The following is an 11,034-nucleotide window of genomic DNA, read 5'->3' as shown; positions in this document are numbered from 1 at the left end:
CACAACGTCCCAGCTCCGGGCACAGCGCCTGCTGGGGACAGCTCTGCCAGCACCGGGCACAACGGGGCTTTGTGGCCACGGGGACAGCACGGGGCAGCACGGGATGAACTCGAACACCAGGGGGGGCCAAACCCACTGCTGGGGGGGCAGCTCTGCACCCCACACCGGCCCTACAGCCCCATCCCAGGGGACGCAGACCCGTACCCAGGGGGTCCAGCCCCACCGATGGGCCTCAAACCCTGTGGTGTCCCAGCCCCGCATCCTCACCCGGCCCTATCAGCGCACAGCCCCCAAAAGGGAGGTCCCAGCCCCCCCCCCCCATCCCATACAGGTTCCGCCCCAGCCCCAAACCCTGGAAGGTTTCCAGCCTCCACCCCAGCCCCCAGCCCCATGAATTGCGTCCCAGCCCTTCGCCCCCATCCCGAGGGCTCCCAGCCCCACACCCGCACCATCCCGAACTCCATAGGGCCCCGCAGCCCCATAACGATGGATGCCGGCTCCACTCCCCCATCTCGGCGGAACACCAACCCCACACCTGGGGGTCTCAGCCCCACAGCGCGGCTCCCGGTCCCACCGGCTGCTCTCACCGCCCGGCTCCCGCTCGGCGCCTCGGGGAGGTGCGGCAGGGCGGGGGCGGGGCGCTCCGCCCGTTCGAATTCTCCCTCCGGCCCCACAATGGCGCCTCACGCTCCCGCCCGCCGCGCCGATTGGCCCCGCCCCCGCCCCGTACGCGTTCTTCATTGGCCGCCGGCGGGGAGGGGGGCGTGTCACCGGAAACGCCGAGGGGTCGCTTCCGGTGCCGGCGGCAATAGCGGCGCACAGCATGGCCGCCGTCCCGCCTGACTCCTGGCAGCCGCCCACCGTCTCCATGGAGACCACGTAAGAGGCGGGAGCCCCGCGGGCCTCTGCGCTCGGTACCGGACCCCCCGTCCCGGTTTAGGGATGCCCCGGAACCCTCGCTCCGCTACCGGGACCCCCTTCTGTCTCCCCTCCCCTCTCCTCCCCCTTCTCTGTTGGGCCCGCCGGGTTCCCCGCTCGGTACCGGAAGCCCTTTGGGTCTCTCCTCCCCGCTCCCGCAATCCCCCCAAGCCCGGTACCAGGACCCGCAGGTGTTCGGGTTCCCCCACCCTTCGACCAGGACCCCCTTCTGCCCGCCTTCCCTCCCCCGGGACGCTCCGGTTCCCCCCCCCGATACCGGCGTGGCCCTGGGAAACCCCCGGTTCCGGAGCTCCCCTCAGCTCCCAGCCCCGGCTCTAGGACCACCCCCCGTTCCCAATACCGGGATCTCCCCCTCACCCTGGTTCCCGACCCCATTACCCCAGGTTCCCCATCCCGTTTCCAGCTTCTCCCTGCCCTGATCCCTCCCGGTTCCCCTCTCCTGGTCTCCCCCCCCCCCCCCCTCCCGGTCTCCCCGTCCCCTCAGCCCCCCGATGCTGACGCTGTGGTGCTGTGGGCAGGATGGGCACCCTGGTGTTGGAGCTGTACTGGCGCCACGCTCCGCGCACCTGCAAGAACTTTGCTGAGCTGTGCCGCCGCGGGTATTACAACGGCACCCGGTTCCACCGCATCATCCGGGACTTCATGGTGCAGGGAGGAGACCCCACGGGCACCGGTGAGCGCAGGGACCCCACAGCCCCTCTTGGGACAGCAGGGTCTTCCCTGTCCTGTCACGGGGACGCTGGGACTCTCAGCCCCACGATGGGATCGTCGGGACCCCCCAGCTCTGTGATAGGGAGGCCGGGACCCTTCTGATGGGAACGTTGTGATCCTCAGCCCTGTGATGGGGACAGTGGGATCCCTGCCCTGCAGGGGAGACGCTGGGACCCTCAGCCCTGTCTTGGGGTCATCAGGACCCCCAGCTTCACAGTGGGGACACTCAGCCCCCTCATAGGGATGCTGGATCCTCCAGTTTCATGACGGGAGCACTGGGACCCTCAGCCCTGAGATGGGGTCGCAAGTCCCACAGAAGAACAGCCCCCTAACAGTTACGCTGGGACTCTTATCTCAGTGCTGGGGACACCAGAAGCTCCCCGGCCCTGCAGTGGGGATCCCGTGGTGTGGGGCCACGACCCCCTGCTGATCTCCATGCCCACAGGCCGTGGCGGTGCTTCCATCTACGGCAAACACTTCGAGGACGAGCTGCACTCCGAGCTGAAGTTCACCGGTGAGATCTCAGTCCCCAAATCCCACCTTTATGTCTTAAAAACCAACCAAACCCGAACAAACCACCGATCCCATCCATCCCTTCCTCCATCCCTCTCTCCATCCGTCTCCAGGCGCAGGCATCCTGGCCATGGCCAACGCGGGGCCAGACACCAACGGCAGCCAATTCTTCATCACGCTGGCGCCGGCGCAGTGGTTGGATGGCAAACACACCATCTTTGGGCGCGTGTGCCAAGGCATCGGGGTGCTGGGCAGGGTGGGCATGGTGGAAACCAACGCTCAGGACCGACCTCTGGATGATGTGAAAGTCCTCAAAGCCGTCCCTGCTGGGTGACGCGGGGAATAAAAGCGTGCATGGAGCGGTGTGCTGGCGGTGTGCTGCGGGGGGGATGGAGGGGTCGCCTCTGGGGGCTTGGAGGAGTCGCTTTTGGGGGCACAGATGTCACCCATAGGGGCGTGGAGGTGTCAGCCCTGTGGATATGGAGGCGTCACCCATAGGGGCGTGGAGGTGTCGCCTCTGGGGATGTGGAAACGTCACCCATAGGGGCGTGGAAGTGTTTCCTATACAGGCACAGAGGTGTTGCCCATAAGGGATGGAGGCTTCGTGTGTAGGGACACAGAGATGTCATCTATAGGGGCATGGAGGTGTCACACGTGGGGTATGGAGGTGTCAGCCCTGGGGACACGGAGATGTCAGCGATAGGGTGTGGGGGTGTCACAGGGACACAGAGATGTTATGTCGCCCATAGGGACGTCGTGGGGTGGGGAGGTGTCAACTCTGGGGACGCAGACAGCATTGGCACAGAGGTGGCACGCGTGGGGCATGAAGAGATCACCTCTGGGGACGTGGAGGTGTCACCTATGGGCGCAGAAATGTCAGCCTGAGGGACGTGGCAGGGAGGTGTCACCTCTGGGGACGTGGAGTGGTCACCCCTAGCACCAATCCCACGTGTGGGGACATGGAGATGAAGCGCCACCCCTGGAGGAACGTGTCACCTGTGGGCCACAGGTTTGTCACCCGTGGGCTCAGTGCAACCCCACTGCGGGCACCGGGGAGAACCTTGAGCACTGAGGGGGGTGGGAGGGGAACTGGGGACGCTGGGAGGCACTGAGGGGCAGCAGCGCGGGGGGATGTGAGGGGGGGGGGAGCAGGGGGCGATCCTGGGGATGTGGCGGGGTGGCGCTGGGAGCACCGGGCAGCGCTGGAGGTAGAATGAGGTGGAACTGGGGGTGGCACAGGGAGCATTGAGAGGTAGGGGGATGCGGCAGGGCGGTACTGAGAGCGCTGGGCGACGGTGGGGGTGGCGCTGGGAGCGCTGGGCAACGCTGGGTCGGCACGAAGAGCTCCGGGTGAGGCTGGAGGTGAGCCGGGGTGGCACTGGGAGCGCTGGGCGATACAGGGGATGGCGCTGGGAACGGTGGGCGGTACTGGGGACGGAGTGGGGCGGCACTGGGATCAACCGGGCGGCGCTCGGCTTGCTGCAAAACGGCACCGCGGGCACCGGGCGGTGGTGGGAGCGGCACCGGGAGCACTGGGCGCTACTGGGGGCGGCGCGGGGGCCGGACAGAGGCGGGCTCGCGGGAGGCTCCGGGGGCAGCCCCGGGGCGGCGGCGCTGCGGCAGCGCTGTAACGGGAGCACCGGGAGCCCCGAAAGCGCCGGGACGGCCCCGGGAACGGCGGCGGCGGCGGCCCCGGGAGGGCGGAGCGGGGCATGGCGGGGCTGGGGGGGCTGCGGGCGGGCGGCACCGGCTGCGTTCCGGCCACCAAGGTGGAGCTGACGGTGTCCTGCAGGTAGGAGCGGGGTGAGGGGCGCTGGGAGGCTTTGGGGGGCATTGGGAAATGGAGGAGACTGGAGGTGTTTGGCACCGGGGAGCGCTGGGGGAGCGGGAGAGGCTGCAGGTGTGTGGCGCTGGGAGGCACTGGGGAGGCACTGGGGAGCACCCACGGTGCGTGGCACTGGGAGGCGTTGGGGAATGGAGGAGACCGCGGGTGTGTGGTGCTGGGAGGCACTGGGAGCACTGGGGAGTATTTGGGGTGCGTGGAGCTGGGAGCGCTGGGAGGTACTGGGGGCACTGGGGAGCACTCAGAGTGCGTGCAGTGTGGGGCACTGGGGTGCGCTTGGAGTGTATGGGGCTGGGAGCGTTGGGAGGTAATGGAGGCACTGGGGAGCACCCGGTGTGCGGTACTGGGAGGCTCTGGGGGAGCGGGATGTGGTTGTTGTGGGATACTGGGATGTTCTGGAAAGAACTGGGGGGCACAGAGGATGAAATGCATTGAATGGGGGGGAACCCAGCGGTTGCGGGGGCACCGGGAGAGCGGAGGTGGCTGCAGCTGTAGGGCAGCATGGGGCAGCACCGGGGGGGGGGCGAGTGGGGGTGGTGGTTGTGGGTCACTGCGGGGTGCTGGGACACAGTGGGGGATGAGGAGCACAGGGGTGGATGGTGTTGGGGTACCCGGGGGCTGCACGGGGCGCTCGGGGCTGTGGGATACTGGGAGGCACTGGGAGCTACTGGGGAGCAGCGAGGGGCACCAGGGGGTGTTGTGGGGAGCACAGGGAGGCACCGAGAGAGAAAAGGGCAGTGGGGCTGGGGGGCACTGGGAGGCAGCAGGACGGGGTCTGCGGTCTCTAGAGGTGCACAGGAGGGGCTGCCCCATGTCCCCTGTGCCCCCCGCCCTGAGGTCCTTTCCCCCGCTCCCCCCCCCAGCCCTGTGCCCGCTGCCACCTGGCACCCATCACCCGGCACCCGGCCCCCCCCCAACGCTGCGCTCACTGAAGGGGGGGGGGTGGCAGCACAGCGCCCCTCCCTGCCCCAATCCCACCCCCTGGGACCCCAAAGCCCCTCAAGCGGGCTGGGTTCAGGATTCAATGTTTTGGAGGGGGAATCCCGGCTGCTCCCCGTTGTGTCCCCGTCCCCCCCCCCCCCCAGCTGTGCTGCCTGCAGCCGCTCCGACCTATTTTCCTCCCACTCCATCGGGGAGCAGAGAAACTCCCCGAAGCCGCTGCAGCTCCGGCTGTGCGCCACCGCATCACCCTGTGCACCACCTCGCAGCCCTGTGTCCCCCCCCCCCCCATCGTGCCTCAGTTTCCCCTCTCCCCGCAGGCAGCTCCTGGACAAGGACACCTTCTCCAAATCTGACCCACGTGAGTGGGGCTGCGGACGGGGGCTGGGGGTCCTGGGGAGGGGAGGGGGGGAAAGGTGAGCGCTGAGGACCCCCACGTCTGTCCCCAGTGTGCGTCCTCTACACCCAGGGACCGGACACCAAGCAGTGGCGGGAGGTGAGTGCCGACCCCGCGGTGTGGCCAATAGCACGTCGGGGTGCCGCTCGACCGACCAATCAGCACGTTGGGGGGTCGGGCAGGCAGCCAACCCGCGTGTTGGGGCGCAGGGCGGGCGGCCAATCAGCACGCCCAGCCTCCCCCAGCTTTACAGCCCCGCTCCCGCCCCCGGCTGCTTGCCCTGTAATTAGCCGCTGGTTAATTGAGGGGCTCGGGCTGTAATGGGCGGCTGGGTGGGCTGCCCCTGCGGCTGCACAAAGGGGCACCTGGCGCTGCCCCCCCCCCCCTGACGGCGCCGCCCCAGTTTGGCCGCACTGAGGTCATCGACAACTCCTTGAACCCCGACTTCGTGCGCAAGTTTGTGCTCGATTACTTCTTCGAGGAGAAGCAGAATCTGCGCTTCGACCTGTGAGTGCTGCCAGCCGTCCCAGCGCGGCCGTGTCTCCCTCCGCCGTTCCCCTCCCCGCCCCTATTTCCCGCTCCCAATTCCCACCCCCGTTCCCATTTCCATCCTTGTTCCCCATTCCCGTTTCCCACCACCGTCCCCATCCCCGTTCCCCATCCCTGTTTCCTGTTCCCAATTCCCATCCGCTGTTTCCAACCCCGTTGGTCTCCCATCCTTCTCCCATCTCCGTCCCCGTTGCCGTCCCATCCTCGCCCCTCACCCCATCCCCACTCTGCCCCACGGCCACGCTCCCATCCGTCCCACAGGTACGATGTGGACTCCAAAAGTCCCGACCTCTCCAAGCACGTGAGTGTGGCGCTGCTCCTATGGGATGGGGTGCTGGAGGTGGGGATGGGGACGGGGCCGTGGCTCTGACCCTGCTCTCTGCAGGACTTCCTGGGCCAGGCCTTCTGCACACTGGGTGAAATCGTGGGCTCGTCCGGCAGCCGCCTGGAGAAGCCACTGACGTGAGCAGGGCTGGGGGGGGGGGGGGTGGGGGCTGGGGGGGGGGGCCATGCCTGACATCCCGTGGGTGATGGTGACGATGGAAGGTCCTTATCTCACGTCCCGGTGGTGTCTGGGATGGAGAGCAGAGCGCAGTGTGGACAGCACAGCTCTGGGCTGCCCCCCCCCCCCCCCCAAACACACACCCTGAGGTGCCCCCACTCGGGGTCCTGCTGCCCTCCCCCCCCCACCCCGCTGTGTCCCTGCAGGATGGGGACGGTCACCGCGCACCCCCGCAGCAGGAAGCCGGCACCAGCCATGTCCAATGGGTGAGCATTGGGGTGACCCCCCCCGCCCCCCCCCCAGTGGGGACACTTGGGTCACTGTTTGCCCCCCCCCCCCCCTTCACCTCCTGTCCTGTAGGGGCATCCCAGGCAAGAAGTGCGGCACCATCATCCTGTTGGCTGAGGAGCTGGGAAACTGCAGGGTGAGAGCTGGGGGAGGTTGGGGACACTTTGGGACCCCCCCCCCCCCCCCCCACGACCTTGTTCCAAGGGAGGAGGGATGAGAGCTCTGTGGCTGTGCCTGGGGCCTTCCTCCACATGGGTGAGGATGCTGAGGGTCACAGCCACATCCTGGCTGCTCCCATGGAACCCTGCTGCCCACAGAATGGGGGGGGGGGTCCCATTTGGTGCCCACAGACTGGGGACCCCATTCGCTGACCCCCTCGTGCCGCAGGACGTGGCCACGCTGCAGTTCTGTGCCAACAAACTGGACAAGAAGGATTTCTTCGGCAAATCCGACCCCTTCATGGTGTTCTACCGCAGCAACGAGGACGGGACGTGAGTACCCCGAAATGTGAGATTGGAGGGGGGGGGAATGGGGGAGTGCAGCCCCCCCAGGGAGAGGCACAGAACCACCCCCCACACACGGGGGGGGGCGTAGAGGGCAGGTCCCCAACACGGAGCAAACCGAAGTGACGCGTGTTGGCCACGGGGTGACCTTCCTGCCCCCCTGTGTCCCCCCCCTCCCGCAGCTTCACCATCTGCCACAAGACAGAGGTGATGAGGAACACGCTGAACCCCGTCTGGCCGGCCTTCGCCATCCCGGTGCGCGCCCTCTGCAACGGCGACTACGACCGGTGAGTGCCGCGGTCCTCCAGGCGGCGCCGCTCTGCGCCCTCTTCCCCTCGTCTCTATGGTACCCGCCCGCCTCGGGCTCTCCATCTGCTCCGTGGTTCCCCCCCGACGCCCTCCCGTTTGAGCCCCCGGTGCCGCTTGGTGGCTCGGCGTCGCGCTGCCGCCTCAGCCCCGTGTCGGACGTTGCTGTGGCAACAGTGGATAAAAATATCCCACCGAAACCGGCCGAGAAGGAGGAGGAGGAGGAGGAGGAAGGAGAAAAGCCCCCACGGAGGGATCGGCACCAAGTCGATGTGTGCAGAGCTGTGCTTTTGGGTGCCGGCCGTGACACCCCCCCGTTCCTTACAGGGCCATCAAGGTGGAGGTGTACGACTGGGATCGGGATGGCAGGTGAGCCGGGGGGCAGAGGGGGGCCGCTTGCTTGTCCCTGCCCGAGGTGGCGGTGACACCCCCTGCCCACAGCCACGACTTCATCGGTGAGTTCACCACCAGCTACCGGGAGCTGGCGCGGGGGCAGAGCCAGTTCAACGTCTACGAGGTGAGGAGGGGACGTGGAGACGGGTGCTGCGCCCCCACTGCGGCCACAGGTGCTGCCATCCCCACTCTGCCCCCCTTGGGTCCTACAGACCCCAGGGACTCCATGCTGCACCCCCAGGAATCACCCATGGGTGTGACAGCCCCCCCCCTGCACCTCTGGGTGCTCCATCTTGCAGCGCCCCGCATCCTCTCCCTTCCCACAGGTGGTGAACCCCCGGAAGAAGATGAAGAAGAAGAAGTACCTGAACTCGGGGACGGTGAGGGCTGGGTGGGCACAGGGCACGGTGCGTGGCTGCCGTCCTGCTCACCCTGCTGTCCCCACAGGTGACCCTGCTGTCCTTCGCTGTGGAGTCTGACCACACGTTCCTGGATTACATCCGGGGCGGGTGAGCCGCGATGCTCGCGTCCATGCAGGGGCGCAGCTGGTGATGGTGGCCCTGGGGGGGCTCCAAGAGTGGGACCCGTGGGCTGGGGAGCATCGCCCGCGTGGAACCGGGAAGTGTGGGGGGAATGGAGGTCCTCCTCCATCTCCCCATCCTCAGAAGGGTTTTTCTCCCTGCCAGGACCCAAATCAATTTCACGGTGGCCATCGACTTCACTGCGTCCAACGGTGAGCGCTGGCAGCGGGCAACTCCCCCCTTGGGGCCGGGCACGCACGGGGAGGAGGGTGGGCCACGACCCCACAGACTGACCCCCCAAAACCCCGGCTGCAGGCAACCCATCTCAGTCCACCTCCCTGCACTACCTGAGCCCCTACCAGCTCAACGCCTACACCATGGCGCTGAGGGCGGTGGGTGAGATCATCCAGGACTACGACAGCGACAAGATGTTCCCTGCGCTCGGCTTCGGTGCCAAGATCCCACCCGACGGGCGCGTGTCCCACGAGTTCCCATTGGTGAGACCCCCCTCCCCTCCTCCCCCCTCGGCTCACAGTGTCCCTCGTCACGCGGGTGCCTTCATCTCTGTCACCCATCTCAGAACGGCGACGCGTCCAACCCGTCGTGCAGCGGCATTGAGGGCATCCTGGAGGCGTATCACCGCAGCCTGCGCAGCGTTCAGCTCTACGGCCCCACCAACTTCGCCCCCGTGGTCAACCACGTGGCCCGGTAATTGGGGGAGGGTCCCGAGGAGGGTTGCCTGGCCCCCAGCCTTTGCTCAGTGCTGGTCCCGCAGCTCGGCGGCGGCCGTGCCGGATGGGTCGCAGTACTTTGTGCTGCTCATCATCACCGACGGGGTCATCTCAGACATGGCGCAGACCAAGGAGGCCATTGTCAACGTGAGTGCTGCCACCAGGGGCTGTCCTGATCCACTCGCCCAGCGGGGGCATGGGGTGCCCCAAAATATTTTGTGTAGGATCCAAACGGGGGCATGGGGTGTCCAAAAACATTGGGGTGTAAGACTTAGTGGGGGGAGCAGGGGGTGCCTCGGGTATTGGGGTGCTGCAAATATTGGGGTGCGAGAGCCAACTAAGGACGTGTGGTGCCCCAGATATTGAGCTGTAGGACCCCTGCCTGGGTTGGTTTGCCGGGGTGCCCCAAAACACGGAGGTGCAGCGTCCAGCTGGGAGCACGGGGTGAAAGCAGAGGTGGCAGCGCTGGGTTGGGGGCGAGGGAAGGAGGAGGGGCTGCTGTCCCCGTGTTTGGGTGATGGGCTGGGATGGGGGGTGCGTGCTGTGCCACAGCAGGGGACGGGGGGGTGCAGCTCAGCCCCCAAGGGCGGCACATCCCAGCCCCACAGCAGGATGCACCCACGCACCGCGTCACGGCCCTGAGCACGATGCGCACAGCAGAGCCCACGCAGCGCAGCCCCCACACGGCACACGGCACCGGGAGGGGGGGCTGCCACCGGGGGGGGGACCCCAAGGCACCCCACGGATCTATGGGTGCTCAGGTGCGGTGCCACCCCAGATATTTTCACACCGTTCCAACTCCCCCCCCCGCAGGCAGCCAAGCTCCCCATGTCCATCATCATCGTGGGGGTCGGCCAGGCTGAGTTTGATGGTGAGGCTGTGCTTCCCCCCCCCCCCCCACAAGGGGTCCCTGCTGTTCGAGGGGGGCTGATAGCGCTCAGCCCCCCCACCTCTCCCCGCAGCCATGGTGGAGTTGGATGGGGACGACATCCGCATCTCCTCCCGCGGGAAGGTGGCAGAGCGTGACATTGTGCAGGTGTGGGACCCCCCAGCGCTGTGCGTCGGTACAGGGCGCCCACCTCCCCCCTGCAGCCCCCTCCCAAAAGCACCGGCATTGGGTGTCACTGCTGCTCCCGGTGTGGGGACGGGGGGATGAGTGGGGTGGGGGGGCACTGGGATACAGGGTGCAGTGGGGCTGGGGGTGGTACAGCAGGATGGGGGGTGCTGGGAGTGGGGGAGACACCGAGGGACGTGGGGGAAGGAGGGGAGCGTGGCGTGGAGATGCAGGGGGACGTGGAGTAATGCGGGACGGGGGGGGAGGGCACCGAGATGTGGGGACACGGGGGGCCAGGAGCCGCTCCAAACTCCCCATCCTGTGCCTCCACTGCCCCCCAGTTTGTCCCATTCCGTGACTACACGGACCGGGGGGGCAGCCAGGTGCTGAGCATGGCGCGCCTGGCCAAGGACGTGCTGGCTGAGATCCCCGAGCAGTTCATCTCCTACATGAAGGCTCACGGCATCAAACCGCAGCCTGCGCCCCCCAGCCCCGACCCCCCCGGCCCCCCACCGCCCACCCAGCCCTGACCCCACGTCCATCTCCCCCCCCATCCCCCCTCCCAGACCCCCCAGGGGACACCTGGGGACACGCAGCTACCGACCTCTGACCTGAGGTCATGGGTAAATCTCAGCCACTCACTGCCAGCCCCCCCCCAACCTCAATGGGAATTGGGATTTTGGGGGGGTCCCAGAACGGGGATGGGGGGGGCACTGCCCACCCCCTGTGTTGTCCTGTCCCCAGGACCCCGCATGTCCCCTGGTTGTGCTGTCCCTTTGCAGCAAGGAGTGGGGGGGGGGAGGGGGGGTTGGAAGGGTGATCCTGAGCATCCACCTCCCCCCCCC

General features: G+C 67.5%; 2 protein-coding genes across 2 annotated transcripts; both read left to right on the top strand.

The window, feature by feature from the left end:
- Positions 1 to 823: 823 nt before the first annotated feature.
- Positions 824 to 2,497, top strand: PPIL1 (peptidylprolyl isomerase like 1; the record flags this gene model as incomplete). Its single annotated transcript, XM_079546267.1, has 4 exons — positions 824 to 879; positions 1,458 to 1,612; positions 2,096 to 2,164; positions 2,277 to 2,497. The coding sequence occupies 4 exons, from the start codon at positions 824 to 826 to the stop codon at positions 2,495 to 2,497; spliced, it is 501 nt and encodes a 166-aa protein (XP_079402393.1).
- Positions 2,498 to 3,875: 1,378 nt separating this feature from the next.
- CPNE5 (copine 5) lies at positions 3,876 to 10,719 on the top strand (the record flags this gene model as incomplete). The annotated part of the gene is made up of 21 exons (XM_079546384.1): positions 3,876 to 3,955; positions 5,266 to 5,306; positions 5,395 to 5,441; positions 5,746 to 5,849; positions 6,153 to 6,192; positions 6,277 to 6,353; positions 6,600 to 6,659; positions 6,754 to 6,817; positions 7,069 to 7,172; positions 7,367 to 7,471; positions 7,818 to 7,859; positions 7,932 to 8,007; positions 8,210 to 8,263; positions 8,331 to 8,392; positions 8,570 to 8,616; positions 8,720 to 8,901; positions 8,985 to 9,112; positions 9,180 to 9,282; positions 9,949 to 10,006; positions 10,098 to 10,171; positions 10,531 to 10,719. 21 exons carry the CDS (start codon positions 3,876 to 3,878, stop codon positions 10,717 to 10,719), a joined length of 1,737 nt encoding a protein of 578 aa, XP_079402510.1.
- Between the last annotated feature and the right edge of the window lie 315 nt (positions 10,720 to 11,034).

This window comes from Tetrao urogallus (assembly GCF_951394365.1).
Source record: "Tetrao urogallus genome assembly, chromosome: 24".
Lineage (NCBI taxonomy): Eukaryota > Metazoa > Chordata > Aves > Galliformes > Phasianidae > Tetrao > Tetrao urogallus.
Note: the sequence above shows the minus strand (reverse complement) of the source record. Positions and strands in the feature narration are given on the sequence as shown.